At 42.5% G+C, this 24326-nt stretch overlaps 2 protein-coding genes across 12 annotated transcripts in view; both read right to left on the minus strand.

Annotated features, from left to right (window-relative positions):
• The window catches only part of CKAP5 (cytoskeleton associated protein 5), a 53177-nt gene extending 34593 nt beyond the window's left edge, over positions 1 to 18584 (minus strand). For 7 of the 9 annotated variants that reach the window (XM_026794568.2, XM_026794558.2, XM_074543075.1 and 4 more), the window contains exons 1-9: positions 18434 to 18584; positions 7859 to 7950; positions 7136 to 7329; positions 5832 to 6038; positions 3229 to 3400; positions 2179 to 2311; positions 1792 to 1895; positions 1297 to 1410; positions 1008 to 1112 (exon numbers count right to left, since the gene is read on the minus strand). In XM_026794568.2, coding sequence (XP_026650369.2) covers positions 1008 to 1112; positions 1297 to 1410; positions 1792 to 1895; positions 2179 to 2311; positions 3229 to 3400; positions 5832 to 6038; positions 7136 to 7329; positions 7859 to 7915 — 1086 coding nt within the window. In that variant the 5' untranslated portion in view covers positions 7916 to 7950; positions 18434 to 18584. Of the gene's footprint in view, positions 1 to 1007; positions 1113 to 1296; positions 1411 to 1791; positions 1896 to 2178; positions 2312 to 3228; positions 3401 to 5831; positions 6039 to 7135; positions 7330 to 7858; positions 7951 to 14652; positions 14810 to 18403 lie in introns of those variants that run through there. The other 2 variants (XM_074543073.1, XM_074543072.1) reach the window with 2 other exon arrangements.
• A 1528-nt stretch (positions 18585 to 20112) lies between these two features.
• Positions 20113 to 24326, minus strand: part of LRP4 (LDL receptor related protein 4) — an 83460-nt gene continuing 79246 nt past the window's right edge. For 2 of the 3 annotated variants that reach the window (XM_074543079.1, XM_074543078.1), the window contains exon 38: positions 20113 to 23434. In XM_074543079.1, the coding sequence (XP_074399180.1) occupies positions 23099 to 23434 (336 nt within the window). In that variant the 3' untranslated portion in view covers positions 20113 to 23098. The remainder of the gene's footprint in view (positions 23435 to 24326) is intronic. The other variant, XM_074543081.1, reaches the window with a different exon arrangement.

A 24326-nucleotide genomic window follows, 5' to 3' on the forward strand; every position in this document is an offset into this window, starting at 1 on the left:
CAACTACAGAGCTACACCCTTGCTTTAGAAGCTTGGCTTTTTCAACACTGAGTCTGTAGCTGTAAGGGTTAACCTTTAGAAATCAACTATAAAACAGATGCCAGAATGATTTTTGTAACTACAGACAGTTTTCAGAATGAAAGTGACTGTCCAAACTGTTGTTCAGAGTTCAAGAGACCTGAATGTTTCTGGAGGACTGAGATTCAGCAACTTCCCAATTAAGAGAAACACTACCAGCAGCCAGGCACATCAGTTCTCTAACTGCGTTACTTTTGCATATCACACAAAAAAATTGACTGAGCAGCTTAAAGAACACACTGATGCAGGCTTGAGAAACAAGTGAGAACGGCAACTTATTAAAAGCTCTCTTTGCTCCCACATACTGGTTAAGCTTCCCTGTATTCCCTGATATTAGCTACTGGTAAGAGAAGAGCACCATAGGAGTGAACAAACAGCGCTTAACTGGAGCACCAGAACATTTTGGTACCAAAGATCTCAGAATTTTTTGCTATTTAAGGCAGACAAAAACCCCCACAAAACCCAGGCAACAAGGAAACAGAACACCCACCACCTACCTTCTCCCAACATTCAAAAACCTAACCAACATAAAGCATACAACATGGAGGTGCTAAGAAGAACTCCGATTTAGAAACTGTTTTTTCCACTGTGGTCTACAAATGCATTCCTGTAGAGGTATCTCTAGGACAAGGTAATGTAAATAACATTCATTTAATGGCAGAACAATTCAATTTTCCTAGTACAGAAGATTTATATTGCAACAGAAAGTTTCATGTTGCTGAATATGAATGAAAAAGGTCCTTTCAAACTTGAGATACAAAGATCTAGGCAAGTATTTCAATACTTACTCTTTTAAGGGGTTGGTAAGCATTCATAATTGTACAAAGAATACCTTTGACAAATACCAAGGCTTGACAGGGAAAAAGGAAAGGGAAAAAAGAGTGTCCAGCATGAATAAAATCAGGAAAAAAGTACATACTCTTACTTACATGGCCTGCATACTGTCCAAATTTCTTCCTGAGGCCTGTAGCTAGTCCAGCAAGGCATTTGGCAGCCAAAGCAACTAACATAACATTTGTATCCTTTCCAACAACCTGAAGAGAAAAATCAGTTTGAGAGAAATGGAAGAATTTCTTACAATAATCAGTGGGCCACAGATCGGGTTATTTCCACAACTGTTTTACTCGTGAGTACTATATCGACTGTAACTTTTAAACTATCGTACAAATAAATTATAGAAAATTAAATTATATGTGCACTCTGAGTTTTATTTGCTACCTTTTTGAGAGCTTTCACCAAGTCTGCATAGTCTCCTGATTCCAGCTTGGGATTTTTCACTAGCAGTTCCACAGCCTCTAGTGCCTCTTTCCTTTCTTGCCATTTTTTTGCTTCCTGTAAAGCAAATAATTTACATTAATCTATAAATAGAAACAGCTCTAGAGAAGCATACTTGCTACAGGTTAGACTAAAAACCTTAGATTAAAAACCTTTATTCCATCCTGAGAAAACCAAGGTCTCCCTGCAGTTCAGCATCAGTAACTGCAGTGAAATATGAAATACTGTCCTTTCCCAGAACATACCTCAACTCCTTAAAATTACAGCTTTCTTGTTGCTAAGTCCAGCTTTGAAACTTATTTATGACAGCCCGCATGTTATTAACACCAGTTTGTTATTATCCCCGTGGCACTAATGCACACATTGCAGAATTGCCTGTAAGTCAAGACTCATCAGCTATACAAAGAATTAACAGGGAGTATTTAAGTTTATGCTTACTATTTTCTCATAGAAGTCTTTGGGAAGCTTGGAGAGAATTTCTACAGCTTCAAGCAACTCATATGCATCTACTTGTGGTACTGCCTCTTCCTCATCATCATCTCCTGCAACCAGGAGAGAGAAATATATAAACAGAGTGACACAAAATATTTATATATTTAGAGCACCATCTAAGGCTTATTGCTTAGAAAGTGCTATCAGCAGTGGTGAATTTGGTATTTCAAAAGACAGATACTCTTTCATATAAAGTTTCTGCCTCAGACACATTTTCTTCTTATGTAGTGCACTCCATATTTTGCACCAGCTTGAGTAAAAGCTTCTTTACAATTTAATGCATTCCTTCACCAAATATATACTACATACTTGCCAATAGCTTAAATAGTTTACCTCCATCTGCATCTCCTCCAAGTCCCTGCTGTTGCTCAAATTTTGCTTTCAGCTCCTGTTGGGAACGCAGGAACCTGGTCTGCTTAGGAGCAGCTGATGACACTTTGATCCATTCCTCTTCCAGCTCTTTTAGCTACCAAAAGGGAAAGGAATCATCGTATCAGAGACATTATGGACATACCCCAAGACAAGCAAGCCATTACAGTTTTCCCATTTCAAAGCCAGGACAGCACTACATTTCACTACTATCTTTTTTCTGCCACTAAAGGAGTGACTTCACATTCACTGTTCAGAAGTCTGTGGATAAACTTAGTCAAAGAAGAGAACATTATTGCATAGCATTTACATAAGAACAAATAGTAGAACAGTCAGAATGGTGTGGCCCCTCTGCAGACTTTGAAATAAAAAGGGCTCAGCATTAAGGAAGCTTTCCTTTCCAGCCATGCTATTATTATACAGTAAAACTAAGATGAAACAAACTTGCTGAGCTACATTTGATGAAACAGTTTGGTTTTTTTTAACCATGCCCTTTTAAAGCAAGCTACTCCTTTTCACCTGAACATAATTAACTCAAGTGGGTAGGAAGAAAGGACGCATAATTTGTAAAGTTTTAAAATGATGAAATATTCTATCCTAATTTAATGCCACTTCCTGAAGGGAAACAGTCACATCCTGAGCATCATCAGAATAAGTATGAAAGGATGCACAGAAGAAAAAACTTCAGAAAAAAGAAAACTGAGAATAACAATTATTGACTTGAAGATGTTCAGTGCAAGGGTCTTTTATAAGGGCAACCATTCTGCTACATTCTACTGCTCAAGTGCTATCCTCACTTCCAATATGAAGCTGCACCCCACAACTTCATGTATGTTCAGAGCAACCAAACTCTGTTATGATTTCCTTACAAATGACTAGGAGTGACCAATATTTTGGGTAAAGTTAAGTGGAGCTAAAAAATACATTCCAATTTTGGCTTTAAGAACGCCCAACATCACAGAATCAGGGAAGATGAGCATCAAATGTCTGGATACAGAAATACTTCCTGCCTACCTGAACAGAATTGATGTTCTGCAATGGAGGTCTCAGAGCATCCCTTATCCAACGGTAAATTTCCACAGCAAGGAGCTTGGCTTCGTCTCGAACAGCCTTTTCCCGAGATTCAAAAAGCTTTGGCAATACTTTGATGATTGGCTTCAGTGAGATTATCTTTGAACCAAATTCACTGACAGTGAAACACACAGAATAGCATCAGTGTCCGTGAACAGGGAGCAATTCACAAATACCTCATTTTTCAAAAAACAGTTCATGAAAGTATTCCAGTGCATGTTTAGCGATTTTGTCATTTACTCAAACCATTATGCTAGATGTTATTTTGAGATGCTGCCATAAAATTTAAAGAATATACGCCCTATCAAAATTAACCTCCACACCCATCTTGGAATTACAAAATCTGGCCTCTCAAATTACTTCAAAGTACTTAATCCAATCCAGTGTTTAAATCAGCTCCCTTGCCAAGGGGAGAAAAAAGACAAAAGGAAAGCAAGAAAGAGGCTGTCCTTAGACCAAAATTTGTATGACCTACTTTTTTTTTTTTTTTTTAATCAGAATAGAATCTCCTTTGTCTATCCTTGGAAACAAGCTGCAGTAAAAGCATTAGTCACTTTCCCACTTGTTGGACCAGATAATTATAGTGAGCTTGGGACATCTTCACAGAAAACACATGTGCTGAAATATGTGCCACTGAAGGAACACACAAAACAAGTTTCCTCAGCCAACCACCCTTCCTTGACAGAAGATTCTATGTGCTGCTGCACTTAATACACAAAACTTCCTATTTCAATCACTGATGAATGAGAAGAACACAAGAACTTACTTTTCAAACTCATAGCAAAGTTAACTGCTGTAGTTACTAAGGCATCATATATAAATCACCTCAAAAGCAATATTTTTTTTTATTCAGAAAGATTCCTTCTTAATTCTGAATTAACCTTTCTACCAATCACACTTTTTCTTATGGTTCTCTCCAATTCAAGTTCCACATTAAAAAGTTAGCAAAAATAGGCTGCTCAAGGACTAAAATCTACATGTCTCACTTTCTAGAAATTCTAGTGCACATCATTTTATTTCCACATCAATTTAAAAAAACACTCAGTGTAAAAACCTTCAAAACAGGTCTTGAGAGTAACACAATTTAAATATATGAACCAATGAGTTGCCCAATAATTCAATTTTTCTATCATGACTTAAAAAGAGGGCATATTTGGAGAAATGCCTATGCAAACCTATTTGTATCCAATTCATATAATCTAATTTATACAACAAGAAAGAATAGAAACCTTAGCACAAGACAGAAAACACCAGAAATTAAACTAGTAATGCATTCCAGCTACCCACCTAGGTACAACACAGAAAAATTTTGTTATCAATGCAGAAAGTCTACCAAAGGATAAGAAAAATTTAAGTAGTAACACAGCTCAGAAGCAGAAGATCAAGTTTAAGCCTACAGGGCTGCATAAGAGTATTTGATCTTAACATCACAAAGATAATAAAATACTGCAAGAAAGAAAAAAAGCCATATGTGGCACATTTTACAGAAATAGTTGAAAGATACTGAGGAAGGTTATGCAGGTTTCTAACTACACTGCACTGTTAAAAGGACATTTACCTAGATAAGCAAATTAAAATACCTAAAACACATTCTTAAATATAGGACAGTAGTTACACTTAGCAGAAGCATAGGTAATGTGTTAAGCCCAAAGCTTTATTTTGATATTACTGAGGTCTGAAAAAATCATTTAACAAGGATCATCTCTATGTATGCCTCAGTAAGTTCTCTAAAAGACATATAACATAAGGCACTCTCCACATACATCATACAGTTTGCACATGAGCTACTTTACTCAGAAAGAAGTGTTCTGTCCATTAATTTTAAAATTTTCTGTTTTCTTTAAAAAAAACCCTAATGGTCAGTAAATTATATATACACCAAGTACAAGAATTTCATAAAAACCCAGTATTTTTCACTCAAGGGCAGCAAACATACTTCATGTAGAACCAAAAAATAATCTAATACTGAAGCCTACTACATTATCTTAAATTGGATTTGATTTTTAGGAAGCACTAGCAGCTCTCCTTTTCAATAAAGGAATTATTATATGGACAATAGAAGCTTACTGTGCCATGAGCTTGATTTTTTTTTTTCCTTTCTTCTAAAAATACACACTGTGTACCCAATTATGCTCACATAAGTGAGGAAAACAGTGATTTAAAATAAACTAAAACAAAAAACCTAAACTATGTTTTAATTTTCAGTGAGTTTATTACAGATATTCAGAAGTGAAGCTTCACAGTCTGGTACAAGACACAAGAATCTTGCCCTTCTCTCAGAGGCTGGGAAAATGGAACTTTGGTAAACAGTTACCAAGAATGAAAGAGATCCAGATAGGTCTAGTACAACATAGACAACCCTCACATCTAACAAATCCCATGATGTTGTCAACTGCTGCTGTCAAAAAATACCAATTCAGGAAAGATGCATTCCACTCAACAAGAACAAGGGCCTGCTAAAGTCAGCAATAAAATTAGACTCCACATATTGCTGGAGTGAGGAAAAAGAAGAAAACCACAAAAAACACCATGAACTAAAAGCTTACCTTAGTGCTTTCCTCAGTGTCTCTATACATGCTACTATGATTTTTGGGTTTTTGTTGTCCAGACCCTTTAATAATTCTTCTTGTACTGCCTCTCCTTTCTCAATTTCTATATACATTAGACATATATCTTCACCCAGCTCTTTTGCTCTGGCCTTTGGCTGATTGAACACTTTATTTACAACTCCTGATGCTACTTCTCCTGTTGTCCTGAAAGATGAGAAGGTATTACTTTTGGAACACTTATGTGAATTAAGTGTTCTACATCATTATCCACAGGAAAAACACACACAGCACCAAATCCAGATTAAGACCCAACAAGCCTTCACATAAAAGGGACTACATCCTAAGATAACCTTGAAGGAAATAACCCTTTTTTAAGGGATGGATTCATCATCTAGTTTTATAAAAGAACACAGATCACAGTTAATATGATTCTAATATCAGACTACACCAGTGAATAGTAGACATTCACAAGAGTGCATTAGCACTCTCTAGTTGAGGTTCACAAATAAATGCCACGTCCTGGAATTATATATGTTGCAATATGTTAAGTGTGTCAGTACATAATCCCAGCGCAGTATTTCACACACACTTCCAAGCTTCACATAAACTAAATCACTGACACCACTTTTAAATGAAGAAGTGTGCAAGGTTTTTAGATTTTTTTAAACAAAGCTTTGTGTTTATTTGTTTTTAAGTAAGACCTTTATTCATTTTATCAGGTCACAAAGTCAGTGGACCAAAGTGGACTAACTGGCCTGTTACATGCTTTTATTTCACCCTCAGGAGTACGGCCTACTTCATGGGCTACACAACATGCAAGTACTAAAACACATCCAGTGAAGAAATTGGCAGGTATGAAGATTCATATTGGTTATGCTGGATGCAATGTCACATAAACATAACTATATTTTATTTCATGTGTGAATTACACAAAAAAGGCTCCCTCCTGTATAGATAAGACTGTTTCAATCAAACAAGAACAGAGATTCCAGTTCATAGCACTTACACCACCACATTAGAGATTCACTTTTTTCACCATTTCAGAAATTTTTACTAGTGCTTCAATAGTTTTTAGAATGCTGCAAGCAAGTTGTGATAAGTTAATATGCACATGGAGGCCATCCACAAGGAAAGCCTGCCATGCAGCAAGTTCTCTAGATTGGAAAGCAAGTTCTGCTATTAACAGTACAGATCAGAATTGATAGTGGTCACTGCATAATTAACATGCAGCTGCAGCCTTTCTCAGAGAGGCACATTAAACTGCCCTAACAGCCTAAGAGCAGCAAGAAAAGGCTACTTACTTCCCAGCTACATGAGCATTTTCAACATAAGCAAGCGCCGCTTCCAGTCCTTTCAGCTGAGCCACTGCATTGGAGTCGGTCACAAATTTCTTTATCAATCCAAGATACTTGGACCATTCAGGACTCTTTTCATCATCTATCTTCTGGAAGAGCTTAAGGGCTTCTTCATAACCGTTTAATCTGGCTTTCCATAGCTGGAACCAGAAATTGGACATTTAAATGTTGTGCTATTACAACCTTAACTCACCAATCTCACAAAGCTCTTCAATCACATTTGAAAGTATGCTCACAAGCTGGCACCTGCAGATTTCTCTTCAGTGTCTATATGAATGCCATGCAACAGGACAAAATATTTCTTTTTCTCCTGCCAAGAATGATCTGGATAGAGAGATGCCAGTCTTCTCCCCTGCTCTTCATAAGTTCTAGCAAACACCAGTGAGGAGGTGGGAGCCCACAGTTTCAGCTACAGATGAGTAATTTCTCCACGTGAATGAGCGTACTTGTCTGTCAGCACACAAGCTGACGCCATACAACGCTACTAAAATCTGCTTAATAGAGGTTATTCAGCCTCTAGGTTGGATAGAGCTGATGCAGTTTCAGATCTGTTAATACTCACACCATGCAGCTGTCAAGATTACCCAATTACAGAGTATTTAGATACAGAAACACAACAAAATCATCATGAGCAGAGATATGCAGCAAGCCAAATCCATGATCACCCACCTTATGTTCACATTTCTGATCGATGGGCAATTTCATCCACTCACTGTCGTCCCCCATTGTAAATCAGGTTCTCTCTACAACTACAATAATTTCTGTGGAGATAAGGACAAGTCAGAAAACAGAAAATAAATACTGGGTGAATACATACTTATACCCAAAAATACAAAAACACGAAACCAAACCAACCAACAAAAAAATACCAAAAAACAAAATAAAACCAACCCCCCCCAAAACACCCCATACCAAAGCAAAACCACAACACACACAAAAATTTCCAAAACAACAACAAAAAAATTCCAGAACAATACAACTCCCCAGTTCTGTAGCAAATCTCATTGCTAATACGCAATTCGAGATTGTAATTATATTTAGATGCGCACTTTGAAGACCAGACCACTATTTTTTTAGCTCTAGAAAATTGCCAGAAGCCATTAAAGATTAGAAAGCAGTGCAATTTGTAGTATTTCTCACACTACAAGTCTCAATAGGTAAAACTTTTAGTAAGCTGAAAAGGCATGTGGAATATAACCTCACCTAAGCTTGAGGAGGAATGCACTACAGCTAAGGCACTAAACCAAAATGAGTTCCCATCAGCACTAAAAACTGGCTCTTACTGACACGTGCTTTTAGCAACAGGTGCCATGAATCAGTGTCAAAAAATAATCACATGCAAGTGTAAGGACAGTCATTTTAACAACTTTGTAAACAGCACAACTGAAATGAAGAGTTATCAAGAAGAACAAAACCCATTTTTGCTCTAACGTTGCAGCGTCAGCAACTGTCAACAACAGATCAATTTCTTGCCACGTGGAGGGTTTAAATCCTTAGTCATTCAAGTTGTAGTGGTTTCCCCCTTCTTCCTTTCCTTTAGATTAAAACAAGAACCCTGACTATTAGGGTATGACAGATGAGATCTTAGGCTCAATGCCCATCTCAGACTTATTGTACAACTAATCTGACTGCTCAGAAAATAATGAGACAACCAGTCTGATGCAGAGAGGTCAGCAAAATGAAAATAGCAGCAGCAGTAGAAAGGGCTCCCAGTGTTATTTATAAGCACAAAATCAAACCAGGGAGGGAGTAACACATTTCAACACACCAGTCTGAATGCACAGACCAAGCCAAGAACTCTATAACCCCGCCATACACAACAATTTACCACTACAGGCATAAAGTATACAACACTAGCAGAATGCTTCTAACAGAAATTCAGCCTTTGGCCTACAAAATATTTCACCTAATTCACTCAGAGGTTGTCTGTAGAAAATTAATCCCTTGAATTAGGGGCATATTTTCAGTCATATAAATTAAATAAGTAAGTACTTCAAAGCCTTCTGTCAGCGACATAACACTAACACATACAGCTAACCTGACAGCAAAATTAGGCTAGCAACAGCATACAGTAAAAACAGTCTTTTTTATTCCTTCCTGGATAAGTTAGAAGATACTTCAGTAACAATCCAACCTCCCAATAATTAAAAAACAAAACCCATAAGAAAGACAAAAAATTCCAAAACCCCTACCTGTCACCAATACACACAGCCCCACAGCAAATTACACTAAGCTTGCCTTAAATATTTACAAGTTCCTATGGATGTTAATACTGTTCTCACTGTAATTGCATAAACTATTAATTTGCCCAATGGCAGTAAAACAAGAGTCAATGTCAGAACACAAGCTGACTACATACATAAACAAGTGCATCCAGGCGTTATTAGGGTGTTTCCTTCTCATTCCCTTTCTCATCAAAACAAACAACAATATGGATATTTTTTCTTGACATCAGCACAGTGGTAACAAGTGTGCTTCTAAAGAAGCACACTTTTTTTGGGGAGGGCCAAAGAACTGTAAACCACTGAGAATGAAAAGATCTGCTTATTATGTAAGAAGTGAAGTACTCAGATGTGAGCCTACCTAAAACTCATTCCACTGAACTGTTAATTCTCTTCCACTATCTTTTTTAATGCTCAACTTACTCAAAAACAAAACAAAACAAACAAACTCCAGTCACAGCATTCCTCCATATCAGGAATTGACAAAAAAAGGTACTCCTAATTAAAATTTACAATGAGAATAGAACTCAAAGGCCATACCAATCCCAAAGAGTCACACAAGGTCAAAGGTGCAAGTGAGTTACTGCATCCAAACCCCATCAGCCTTTTGCAATGCATCTGCTTAAACTCCTGCTTATGTTCTCTTATACCTCCTTCAGCCTACTGAGAGAGTTCAAAATGAAACAGAAATCAACAAATTCCTGATTCAAACTCAATGCATATTGCTTATTAAAAAAACAAACAAAAAAACCCACCAAACCCACCAAAAACCAGAAATCAATTATGCACACCAAAACAACACAAAAAGCACCACCCCACACCCAAAATAAGATGCTCACGGCAAACAGAGAAGTGGAGGGTAAAACATATCTAACTCTATAAAGGCAACGACTTCTCTCCAAAAGCAAGAAACAAGACTGAATTCACATGAAAAGCTTTCCAAACAGCCCACCTAGCACTGGATGCGGGCATGCCCTAGAGCAAACAGTTTCCAGCAGTAAAATTCCCCATTCCTTAAGTTAGCTCTGCAGCCAAGTGCCATCAGCAAAGACAGCTTTGCCAGTATAAACGGAGCTGGCATTAGGAGTATCTTCATTTGAATGCACCAATATAGAAATAATGGACTGCTTCCTCAGTGTGGATGCAGACAACATAAATAGATGCAGTGGTCTCTTCCCAAAGTCACATACACCCTTGTGAACAACAAGCAGAACAAACTTTAGAGAAAATTAGGTAGCTCTGATTCTTAATCAGAAACTTGGAACTAATTTAAGCTATTGCCTCTTTATACTTTTTTGTTGAAGAACACATAAGGAACCAATACAAAGATAATAGTTATTCTGAAGAAAAATGGAAAAAAAGCATGAACACAACATGCCAGCAACAGAAACACCAGGATAAAATTTTGGCACCTGTACTAGACATCTACACTGTTTTTTTAGAAAACTGACAAAAGCATGAACTTACTACCTCAACAATAAAAAGAAACATTATTTCTCTCCAGAGATCTGTTCTGCCAAGGAAAGACGTCTAACTGTAGGGCAGTCCTCAATCAGAACCTCAATTCAGTTCAAACCCTAAAGTCAATACCAACTCTATTAAAAAGGCTTGTCCATTACCAGACTGATTTACAATTATTTTTATCCTTACCCATTGTCCTGAGTTGATTATATGATGCTTTTATCCCCAGTCATCTCGTTCTAAGCTGAATAATAAGTTTTGCACCTTTAAGACATGTTCCAGAGAGTGAAGGGAGGGAGAGAAGAAGGACACAGTTTGTTTTCAAACACTGCACTCAGTCCTCCGCATTCCTGCTCCTGACTGTGTTGTCTGCAGATAGACAGACAGCAGAACAGAGCTTCCTTTTGGTTTTAGTTAGTTTAGCTAGCTGAAGCAAAGAAGTTCCCTGGACTGTAGGTTTTTTCCCTTTTTCTTTAGACCTCTTGAAACCTGCTCTGGACTGAACACCCAGGGGAGCACCAGCAGCTGCACCTGTGGCCCACGGGCCGGGCTGGGCCAGGCCTGCGACATTTCCAGCACTGAGGGACTGATCAGAGGCTGGGTGAGCTCAGCTGCAACCCAAGGACAGAGTGATCTCAGTTTGTCATCTCTTTTAGAGCAGCAAGGAGTTTTATTGTTTAGTATTGTTTAGGTTTTATTGTTTAATAAATGGTTTTTTTCACTTTTCTCCAAAGCAGCAGTTTCTCCCGGACCGGTTCGGGGGAGGGGCCAATTGAATCTGTTTGACTACAAGAGCCCCTTTAGGGGTTCTCTCCCAGATTTGCTCTAAACCAAAACACACACATACAACAGCTCACTGCCACAAATACAACCTCTTGCTTGTACAGTAGTGATACACTACAGCATCTAGCATTCCCCTTCCCACACCACAATGCACTTAACTTGGGGGCAATCACACACTATAAGAGGCATAGGGAAGGGCGTTGAATGACCATGAAACAGTTTCACCTATTTTTTTTTTCAGTCTGGTCAACAGAGTTCCCCCACTATTTTTACAATCGATACTTCAATTACAAAATGGGTTACTTTCTGCACTGAATTGGCCATCCAAAAATAGCGATAAAATTATACTTCCCCCAGTAATTTACAAATCCCTTTAGAACAGACAATTTCTCAGAAAGTATTCCACAGTCACAGAGGGAAAGCTCCTTCTTAAACATCCAGTCTTTCTAGCTTCATCACTGCTCATGTCTGTCCCAAGGCCAAGATTTTGTACTGTCTGCATCTTGCATGTAACAGAATAAAAGATTATTGTTTCTCTTTTCAATTAAGTCACTGGGTTCTGTGTGATCATAGAGTATCCTGCACTTGACAAAAAGGTTTTTCTTAAAAGCTTCTTTGCAAGGACATGCAAACCTCAAGTCATTACTTCTCAACAACCAAATAGCAAGTGGCCTCATTATAGGATAACACAGCTAAATTCCCTTATTACTAGTGAATTTGCAGCAATGAAGTGGTTGACCTACATAGATTTTTTTTTTTTTTTTTTACTGCCACAACTTAGAACAAACAGAATTAAGTATTTCAGAAACAACATTCATTTTGGTAAAATCCAGAAAACAAACCCTCTTAAGCAACTGAACTGCCAAAGTAAGTTTTGTGAGAGACACTTGTCATAAAAGTGGTCAATGCAACATTTCCAAAAGCAAGTCACCCGAGAAATCAGGAGTGGAGATGAATAACAAATCTTTCCTGACAGTTCTTGGCAGGGCAGCTTTACATTACAGAACAGCGAGAAAATGAAGACCATCAAGGAAAGAAGAGGATCTTTTGAAGGGAGACCATGCAAAATGCAGCAAGAGTGGAAAGCATGTACAAGGCAGCACAAATGCAAGAATTTGAAAAATAGAAGTGAGCATTCCCAAACAAATATACATACGTTTGGAAAACAAATGGATCAACACATTAAAAGATGGTGAGAAAGTATGAAAACATCCAAAGTTTGGATTCACCATGAACTACTCTGAACAGCTCTTACTCAACTTCTAAATAAATGCTCTTCCTGCTACAATTTGCAGAGCTGAATCGCATTAACATCATAGCTTATAGTATGGGGTACAGCTAAGGAAAAGTCTTTCCATCATTAACATTCTAACATGTGATTTCTTTTGAAGCATACATTCATCGTCCATCACTGTATTTTATTGTGAAGTGTCAGCTTCCAGCCCATTTTCTACACAAGATGTATAATGGCAAACTAGGAAGCCATTTTATGCTAAACAAAACCAGATGTTTATTGATACTGATTGTCTACCTCTCCCTACTCACTTTCACATATTGAATATTACAGTTGCACAAGAACATCATCAAATATTTTCATATTTTGAGAGGTTCTCAAAAGCATTACTCAAGAGTAAGTTCAGAGAAATCAAGACAGGTATTTTTAAAGGAAAAATCTGTTTGAAATGTTCCTATACAATAGGACATAAATTTGGAGTGCATATAATTGGATGCCACATTTCAGATAAAACTATACTTCTTGGCAGACAGATCTCTGGTAGTGCAGCCACAGTTTTCTCAGCAGAAGGAATTGCTTGGTCTTTTTGTTTAATGGCAGTTTTGGATCCATTTGCTCTTTGGCTCTGAAAGGACAAAGTTTCACTTTCTTAGAAGTTTAGTCCAACATGGGTTTTTTTTTTATTTGCCAGTCAAACCTTCCCCTTAGACACAACATAAAGTGTCTCTGAAAAAATGGTGAAGACCCAAGAAATCATAATACAGTAAGCAATAAAAATTTAATAGAATTTTAAAGGCTGGCATTTTCAGTGGACAGATGAATTATAAGTTGCAAGATACAAAGACTCTCAATGAGAAATTAGAAAGACCTCAGAATAACAAAAAGAAAAAGGAGAAATGTACGCTAAATTGCATTAAAGAGCAAACAGCATTAAATTCTCTCTTGTCTGCTTTAATCTGCATGCCCTAACTCACCCCAGTGAAATTTTAATAGCACAAATGACAAGCTACTGGTAAGATATACAAATACTTAATTTTTCTGGAAAAACACATTTTAATACATGGCCTCTGAAAGTAACCAGGGCCATTCTTTTCCATTCATATAAAACAGAGACAATGCAAAATAAACCGACCTTGTGTTTGTTACAGCTAAGACCAAAAGCAATTTGTAACTGCATGGGTAAACCTGGAGTGAAGCCAGTCTTAGGGAGGAGAGAAGGGCAAAAGGGAAAAGGGCAACACACGGGCAAGTGCACAGGCATGTACTGACATAATTCTAAGGGTGGACAGTTGTGAGTGAAAGATGTCAGTGGGACTGTGCTTGTAAGCTGCAAAGGCCCCCACCCCTCAAGAGGTTTTACGGAGCTCATGAAAAGGCTCATGTGATTTTCTTTAAAAGGACGGCCGGAACTGCTGATGAAGGAAAGCTCCCGCGGAGACATCACTAGCTCCCTCCTTCTCCAAGGGAAGCTCCCTCCAGCACGGCTTCCTTCCTTCTTTTAGCGGCGCCCCCGCCATCCCCAGCACCTTCCAGAAGAACACCCCCTCCACGTCTGCCCGCAGCCCCCGAGGCGTCCCCGCAGCCCGGCGGCGTTTCCCACTCCGCGGGCGTGTGGCCGCAGGCCGCGGCCGGGCACGGCGAGCAGGCCGCCCGCCCGGCATTGTCTGTGCCCGCCGCCCCCGCCCCACGGCCGGGCCGGGCCGGGCCCTGGCAGCGCCGCCGCGCACCGCCCGCGGCTCGGCCGGGCCAGGCCGGACACTCACCCTGACAGCTCCGGGCCGGCTCCCGGCAGCAGCGGGCGGGAACCGCGGGCGGGCCGGGAAGAGCCCCTCCCCGCCGCGGGCGGGGCTCGGGGCGCCGCGGCCGCACCTGGGCGGGAGCCGGCCCGCGCCGGGGCCAGACAAAGGCGGGCAGGGCAGGGCAGGGTAGCGGCGGCCCCGCCGCGCTGACCCCGCAGCAGCCCCGGGCACATGGCGCTCCCTTCCCGCCGCCGCCGAGCCGCCCCCGCGGGGCCGGGCGAGAGGCAGCAGGCTCTGCTCGGCCCTGCCGGCGGCCGCGGTGCCGCCTCTCGGCAAAGAAGGGGCCGCCGGGCCGGCGACCAGTGAGCAGCTTGGCCCGCCAGGCCTGCTGGCCTCATGAGTCATACCCCGAACGCCCATGCCCGTCAGAACAATTACTGCTCTAACAGAGGGAGCTGCGGTCATAGCCCAGCATGCAGCAGACATTATCCCAATCATCCAGCAATCCCTAATTGAAGGAGGGAGCGGTTCTGAAACCCGACAGCAGGAACAAGGCCAGCCGTGGGGAAGGAGAAACCGTGCCTTCAAAGGAGGTACGAACGAAGAGCCTGGCACCACACCATCCCCGCATTTCATGCTGCTGCAAGATGTGTAATGACAGCGCTCTGGTGGAGCTGATTCATCAGCAATCTCTCTAACCCATCGTCTGACATTTTGAGATGCCTTTTCTACAGTGACAATAGCAACTGAAGAAGCTGGTATGGTGGGAACTGGGTGTCACTTGCTTCCTCCTCAGAAGAGCATCAAGCCATGTGATGCAAGGCTGTATTTCTCCAGTCATCTTTTTAGCTAGCTGAAGAAAGATGCCTTTTCCAGGCACCGCTAGCACCAGCTATGCTTCCCACTGCATTGCCCAAGTAACTTTTCCTACCACCTCACTCTACCCCTGCAGCAGAACGGCACAAACACGCACAGCAGCTTCTGCTTTTCAACATCTGACATTGGCAGCAACCGAGCTGTCAGAGACAACTCCAGACAATGTACAAGTGCTCAGGTCAAGAGACTCTTTATTCAAACAAGCCAGAGCAACACTGCCCGGTGCAAGGCAATAGTTAGTTTAAACAAAAGGTACAAGGCTTTTCAATGTCACTTCAGAACTCCACCCATATAAAATGAACCACTGGGAACAGTCCACAACAAAGCACCAGCAAAGCTACACAATATTAGCCTTGGACTATGTTGTCTTGAACCAACCATTCTGCTACAGATGCAAATGGCTTTAATGCCATCCTACTCCGGCAGACTTGACAAACCATTTACATTAAATAGTTTACAAACAAATTAGCAATACAAGTTTATATATTTCTTTTATAAACCATATAAGGACAGCTGCTGGTAGTGTGAAACAGAGGAGGGGTAGGAATGGGAAAAAAGGGAACCAGATGAACACTGACCGCGACTTTGAAAACCTTAATTAAAGGTTTGCAAGCACTTACATCTTTCAAGTGTCCTTCCAGTCACGCATCCTTCACAACAAAATCCTCCAAATTACATAATTAAGATAGTTATCTCTACTCCACAAAATATTCAGAGCAGTTTCTAATTGGATGTACTGTTTAAGATGTGCTTTAGTCAAACATAAGAAGAGGCAAACAGAAGTGCTGCATTTGTAGATGACAACTGGGTAGCAAAAAAACTCCCAAAACGATTGACTGAAGGAGCATACAACATGCTAAGTGCTTTTCTGCTGTATATTTATCACCAAACACACGGAGTGAAACCATTTATAACATTACACTGAAATTCAGGTTTCCTGCATCGACTATTAAATAGGAACAAGATCTTCCCATTTTAGCAGACTTTGGTATGAGAGCACAGACCCACCGTGGCAAACAAAGTTTTCAGAGACAGAGGCCCAGCTTACATAACTGACCCATACAAGGGGAAGGATAAGAGCCAGCATGAAAAGTTAAGTCTGACAAAATACAAGTCCTATGTGTACAAGAACCAGCAATCATGTTCCATCACCATGCATTCCCTTTTTCACATTACAACACCAAGGGAGGAACCTTCCATCAATACAGATCTAAAGCAGTCTGAATAACCCCCCTTACTTCTAAAATTCAAATTTCTTTTTGTGAAGTTGTCACATAATGTCTCCTATAGTAAGTCGCCTAATTAATGTACCCAACTTTGTCTTTGAGAATTACTTTCAATACATCTGCAACCATTTGTTCAGAAACAGTCTGTTGTACCTGAAGGTCATTTGTCAGCGATTCTGCTTTGATATATCACTCTCCCAATGTTGCTTATAAGGCTTAGCCCTATCACAATTCTTGAAGTAGGAAAAAAACCAAACAATCAGAAAGTTCAATATGAGGGGAAGCTACCAAAACAGCAAAGTTTAAAGAAAGGCCAAGCCTGAGGCAAGAAAACCAAACCAAATTCTAAATTTTGTACAATCAACTGATCTCATGTTAGACATTAGAGTCAAAATTATACAGGCAATTTGCACTCAATCATTCTACCTTCTGAGGTGAACCTTTCTCAAAGTTTTAATAACAGACTTGTGTGAGTACACCTTTAGAATATGCCAATATTCAAGACTCCATGGATTCTGAACTGAGCAGCTTTACAGTTTCAAACTAATAGATTCACTGAAAGCCTAGAGCAACACTTTAGTTGATACAAGAGTAATACATTAGGAAGGGCTCCCATTGCTGGTAGCTCAACATCCCGACAACTACTCATCCCCTTCTCACCTGCAGAAGGCAACTTGAACTGCACTGCAGGCTCAGCAGAAAATCAAACAGCAAAAAGTAAAAACTGCAGAATAACCAGATAGGTCACACACAGCAAACACAAATCAGTTAGAAAACTGTAGCACCTATGATTTTTAATTTTTTTTTATTCTTAGAACAGAATTCTGGTTTGCTTAAGGCACACAGAGGTGTCATTCCTCAGCCTGTCTTCCAACCCAAAACTTCCAGATTCAGGAGGAAAACCCTCTGCACACCAACCTGAAAAGTACTGTCTTTGGAAGAATCACAAGACTATCTGTTTCAGAAACAAAATCAAATGAAATGCAGGAAAAGTGTGCTTGCAGAAGCATGGGACACACTTCTATCCAGCTCTTCTTCGCATATACTACAGGATTCAACAGGAAGCACCTCCTGGAGAGGGGCTCTGGCAATCTTAACACTCGCACCCAACAACAGAGCTGCAGAAATAAGAGATGAGCTCACGCCCTTGGTTCTAGAACTACAATTACCCCAGAGAACGCTTTGCTTAGGACATTCTAGAGGGGGAACCGATCCTGCACGCAGCCTCAGGGGACAGAAGTGCCCCGTTCCCCCGGCGGCTCCCAGGCCCACCACCCCGGCCGCCTCCCACGGAAGGCCCCCAGCAGCAGCCCCAGGCCCACAACGGACGGAGGCGGCCGAGGCGGAGCCGCCGAGCCCGCGGGCTCGCAGCGGCCCCATCGCCCCCCGGCTGGCGGGCGGCCTGAGCGAGCTGCACCTCCGCGGCGCGGCGCGGTACAGGCCGCGGCCTCTCTCCGCTACCAGCCGCAATCGTCACGCCGCCGGGCTCTGCGAACGGATGCCGCCGCAGCCCGTGGGCCCGGGCCATCCCCGCGGGGAGATGTCGCACCGCTGGGACTACGCCTCCACACGGTTCCCGGGAGAAACGGGGAGGCTCGGGCCTGGCGGCGGAGGCAGGCCTAGCCACCCTCCCACGGGCGCGGAGAGCGGACGGCGAAGGGGCCGGAGCTCACCGGGGCAGGGACAAGGCCGGCGGGTCTCACCTGGGCCCGGCGGGTCGGGCCGGTGACGGTCCGGCGGCTGCTCGGCGGGGTTTGAAATCGCCAGCACCGCCCGCACCTCCCAGTGTCCGCCGCGCGCATTGGCCGCTGCCGGCCCCGCCCGCGCTCGCGCCCGCGCCTCTCATTGGCCCGTTTGAATCCGGCAGCCGCAGCGCGTGCTCTCCGCGCGCTCCCGAACCAGCGGCAGGGCCATCGGGAGCGCGCACCGCCGCGGGCGGCTCCAGCGGCACCGCGCGCCCCTCGCTCGGCAGCTACCGAGACGCGCCCGTTCGCCCTCTCGGCCGCCGCCGTGTCCCCATGGGGGATGCAGGAGGGGGCTGCCGGGCCCTCTACGGCCGGAGCAGCGCCTGGCGAGAGGCGCAGGTCCTAAGGCATCCGGGTCAGACCGCGGGACCCGCCGGCAAAGGGCTAAAGCATCTCGGAGCTGATGGATTCGGCTCTGGAGAAGATCCTGTTACAGAGCAATGGGCCCTCGCTTTACGATCAGTGAGTTTGTAAAGCAGCAACTCAAGAAACGACTGAGAGGGGACCTCACCAATGTCTGTCAGTATCTGAAGAGGTGTCAGAAGGCTCTGCTCCGTGGTGCCCAGCAATAAGACGAGGAAACGGGCACAAACTGATGCACAGGAAATTCCACATGAATAGGAGGAACTTCTTTAATGTATGGGTGACCGTGCACTGGGAGAGGGCCCAGAGAAGTTGTGGAGTCTCCCTCACTAGATATCACAGGATTTGTCTGGACATTGTCCTGTGCCATGTGCTCTGGCGTGACCCGGCTTGATCAGGGAGGTTGGCTCAGGTGACCCGCAGTGTCCTCTCCACCCCGACCCATTCTGTGAACTGGTTTTGGAGCACAGTGTGTTTTCTCTCGTTTGTTCCTTCACTTCAGCTTTAAAAATTGAAGGAAATTTTTTTATGGGTAATCAGAAACGAAGACAAGGGACGCCAGAATGCCATGCACACAACTACAATTAATCTTACACTGACCTCTCCTCACCGTGCCATGTCAGCACCATCAGTTTTTTGGAAGAGAGACAATTTTTTCATGACTTGATTGAAATGGCTTCTACACCGTGCTTCAATTGTGAAATGAGCAGAAATACAGTTGTTTTAAATGTTTTAGGTAGTTCTTTCATCAGAAAGGGACAGGATGTGTTATAAGACTACTATCAGTACTGTAGTGTCAGTTTTTAATGCATGTTTCATTCATTACTCAGCCTTTGGCACTATTGAAACTCTTGGTTATAAAAAAAAGTCAACAGAAGCTTAAACAAAACCGCCTGCAGAAAGAAAAATCAGCTCTTCTTCAGAACTTTATTTTCCACTTCGCAGAGGCTTGAGAACTCTACAGTCCTAATACGAACAGCCCCTTCTGCTGTTGCCATGTTAAAGAGGGGGTGAAAATGCAAGGTGATGCAGAGTGAGAGGTATTGTGTGTGTGAAAGAATCTGCAGAAGTGCTGTAGATATTGGGCCCTTGATTCAAAATCAAAAGGGTACAGTGTGTGCTACAATCAGGTTTCTACGAACCCAAATCTCTTCCTATCTTCTTGCTCCTCTCAAATAAAGCAAAGTTGAGGTCCTGTCTGACAGGTTTGGGAGTTCCTCATTCAAAGGAAAGTCCAAAGAACATGCATGATTCACAACCAGAAGCCAGGCAGAGTGGTTAAGAAAAGCTAAATTTATATTAAATTATCATCAACCCCTAAAATATTGAACACAGTGGTTAAATAACTCCAGAAAATCCAATGTCTCCAGTGAGTAACGTTAAAACCATTACACAGGAACACACGGAAATCACTGACGTTAGCTCAGGACAGATAGGAGAGAGGTTTGCTTTTTACATAGTAAATCAGTGCTCAAGAGATCATCCTCCAGTAGCCTTTCTACATTCTTAACATCATAAGTGCAACGAGGGTCTTCTCTTCCCCGGAATGGGAACCATGATGCATCCCCAAGGCAGCATCTCACTGGGGCTGTCTCTAGAAAAAAGACACGAATTTCTGCCCACCTCTCTGGCAGAGGAGGCTGTGTGACACTTTATTGTTCCTTTTCACCATAATCATTTGAGGAAGGGAGCAGAGAGCAGTGATGAATGGTTGTTAGGCTGGAGTGTGCAGGGTCTCTCCTAAGAAGCTGCAGAGAACATTGATCAAGGTGGAGATCACAAACACCATGAGTTGTTGAGAAGACTGACTGTGTTTTTCCCTTCCCTTCCACACCTGTGACTTGGACAGCAGTTACTTTGACAGGCTGACTTAATCTTAAGAACAGGTCTGGGCAGATGTTTCCCTTCACCCCTGGCCCACCTCAGGATTTTGGTGCATGGTCATATAAGCTACTGGGAGAAAAAAAGAACAACCCATTCCAAAACCCAAAGAAACCCTGCTGTCCTACAGGTCAGAGCCTTCCTTCCCCATGTCCCCACTCCCAGCCCTGATGCCCCTGCCCCTATACATGGTTTCTGCTCATGATTTGATTCTTCTGCTTATGCTTGAGCCCTCTGGTGTTGTCCCTGCGTGAAGTGGCTTAGATGGGCAGCGTCCATGTCAATGATATGCACTCCTGTCTCAGTTCCTAGTCAAGTCCACACCTCAATCCGAAAGTGCCTCTGCCCAACAAAATCAATGCTTCCAAGGCTGGAGTCAAATAAATAATTAAATAAAAATCTAATTAAAAAAAAATAAATCCCTCTGGGAGTAGGGAAGAGTCCCACATTACACAGGGAAATCCAAGCCTTAGCTCCAGTTCATTTTCCACAGGAATATACACCAGTCAGCCCAATGGTGCAGTTAGGGACAGAGTCTCAAGCCACCTAGCCAGGTCAAAGCTGCAATCTTCCCCTATCTACAAAGCTACCTCTACTGTGAAAAGTACAGGCAAACTATTGGCAACTGTGGTGTTTTTCAGGGGTAGCAGGACTGTTAGCATATAAACAAGGTTCGAGCAAAGTAGGATAATTCTCCTTTTTAATCAGCTGAAAAAAAATATTGCATGGGAGTTGTACCCTCCCCCTACCTCTGAACCATACCCCAGTGTATGTTTTGTTCTCTTTACACCATGGATGGGAATGTACTTGACCTCTTCCCATGCGATAAAAGAGGTTACAAAGTCTGCAGTGAGAAATTCTTCACCGGGAAGTTCTGCTTCCAAGGATCTGGCTTAATGCTTAATATTTTACCATATGATTTGAGGGGTTAATATAAATTTTGCTTTTGGAAAAGTGTCAAGCAATATTTTCTCTTTTTTCTTTTTGAACAAACAGATGACAAGAGAGTATGAAGAGGTGGCAATAGTCCTTGGGAGCATGCAAGACCCAGCTCCAAATGCTGCTGGGTTTTGGCTGCAAGGGCAGGATGACATTCCCTAAAGGGTAAGAGTCTTGGAGGCGAGAGAACTGAAGCTCATGCAGCTGATGGGAAAAATTATTTGGCAATGAGAGCTATTTAGTGGTAACAGAAGAACTTAAAGTGCAATTCTGTCTGATAAACAACTACTTAGAATGGCCTTCGCAGCTCCCTGATCATTGTCTCCCATTCTAGGTCAAATGGGCTCAGCCTAGTAATAAAGCAGGTCCTAACTGTCAGCACTGAGCATTCCCCTGGGAAAGACTCGACCTAGGAATTATCTCTTTTCCCTTATTATGGTAATCAAAGGTCCTAAAGGCCAAAATAATTGGGACCTTACAGAATTGGAACTAGTGGGGACCTAGCAAATTTTCTTTTTCTTTTTTTATGTATCAGTTATGCAAAGATCAGTAAAATTTAGGTCTTGCTGAGACCCATATACCCCCATTAGCCCTGTAGAGCTAAGTAAAACAACAATTTCTTCTTGTCTCAAGTTCAGCACACAGATTCCAGTACCCACAGGAACAGTTCTGAAAGGGGCACTTGCTGACTCCTGTTTTTCCAGAGTAGAAACATGTTTTAATGAGAAAGGGGAGAACAGGAGCAGTGTCCACTGCCAGCAACAGACACAGTGCTCCCATCTGAGCATTCCTTAAAGTTTTTAGTAGCAGATATGAAAGTAAGCAGTGATGCTCTCATGAAGTGAGTCTCGGCAGCTGTGGTTATCTCCTCTTTATGCCTTTACAAGGTGACCTGATGCTGTGTCAGTGTCCTCTTGAGCCCCAAACTATATCCCATCTATAAAAGACCTCTCTCATGTCAGAGACCCCTCAACACAAAGCCTCAAAGAGTGCTGCTAGTGCTGGAATGACTAGGGGTACTTCTGTGACCAGGAACCAGCAATGAGACAGCTCTGCTCTCTTCATGGGCATTGACCGTGAGCTGGATGGCACAGGACTTGCAGGTTGCCAGGGAACAGACACTCTGAACCAGATTCAGGCCAGACGAGTCACTGCAAAAGTTAATGCGGCAACTTCCAGGAAAAGGGAACATATAAATAAACCACAGACAGTGAAAATGAGTCAAAAGGGTTTCTGGGTTCCAACCAACCCACCCATCCTCCTTCTCCAGACACAACAACACAGCTGCCCAGGTGCCATGCTGAAAGGCAGTCTCAGTCTCAGGCCCCTTGCAAGAGAGGCTGTTCTCTGTGCCCCTCCCTGCCAGGCAGGCAGAGTCTGTCTTTCCTGTCCAGAGCAGAGGGTAGGGAGGGTATGACTGCTCCCAAAGTCACGTGTATTTTAGACCTCACTCTCTGTGGAGGGCTTGCGTTGGTGTTTCCAGCCTGTGTCTGGGAGCGAGCCCCGCCGCTCAGGAGTGGCTGCTGCTGTGTTAACACTGCTGCATTCAGACTGTTCTTCCTGTAGCAGCTGCTCAGTTTCAGTGTCATCCAGTGACCCAGAACTGGCCTGGATAGAGACCGTATCTGTCTTCATGCAGACGTGGTCCCGGAGGATCCCTCCGCGGGAGCTCCGAATCTGCTTCAGGTCATCCCATTCGGAATCATCACTGGACAAAAGGCATATTCCCTCCACAATCTTGATCTTCTCCTTAGTGTAGCTGTGGTCAGGACCAGTCTAGGGAGAAGACAGATGAATGAAAAAAATAAGTCTATGGAAAACTATGGCAAAGAGCAATGCAGAGCTGGAATAAAGACAGGGAAGCAGACAAAGAGCTGGACCTCCATGTAAACAGCCACTGGCTTTAACTGCCACAATGACAGAACCCATTTTAAGCTTCCTTTAGTTCTTTACCACCCCCAGATGAGTCCTCCCTGCAAGGGCTCTCATTCCAAACTCCCTGATTCTTCAGTTGTGGAAGCAGAATGAGGATGAGGCTGCTCTTCTCATTCAACTGTACATATTCCCTGACAGAAGAAAGTAACAACACTGAGCCTAAAAAGGAAGGAAAAAAACCCCACCAAACAAAATGGGAAGCAGAAACAGACAGAAAAGCTCATGGTAAAAGTAGACAGGAGATCAATTCAAGGTTTGCAAATCTTTACATCTGAGTCATTCTAGATTCACCTCTCACAGCTGGAATACCACTGTTGAGTCCAAGTCTCACAGCAGCAGAGGGGAAGGAGATTATAGGGAATCAACAAAAATTATCAGAGGCAAAAGGGACCACACTGAGATTAAAATAGTGAAATCTAACTTGTATATCAAGGAGCATCAGAATTAAGGGAAAATGGAAAGCATTTAGATTCCCAGATAAATAATCCTGGCTTATCCTTAATAGATAAAGCTAAAATGGCTTGAAGATTTGGGGAATCTATTGGATAGTACCTTTGAAAAACAGTAAGGGAGAACTTTCCCCTGTGTAAGTCTGTGATCCCTGCCAGAGGAGCCAAATAATCTAACAGATAATCACAAACTGTCCTAACAGAAGCTGCCTGTTCAAAATATCAGTGAGTATGAGTAGCCAAAGCCCAGACCAAACAATCTGCCACAGAAAATTACTTGCATG

The sequence above is a fragment of the Zonotrichia albicollis genome, chromosome 6 (assembly GCF_047830755.1).
Source record: "Zonotrichia albicollis isolate bZonAlb1 chromosome 6, bZonAlb1.hap1, whole genome shotgun sequence".
Lineage (NCBI taxonomy): Eukaryota > Metazoa > Chordata > Aves > Passeriformes > Passerellidae > Zonotrichia > Zonotrichia albicollis.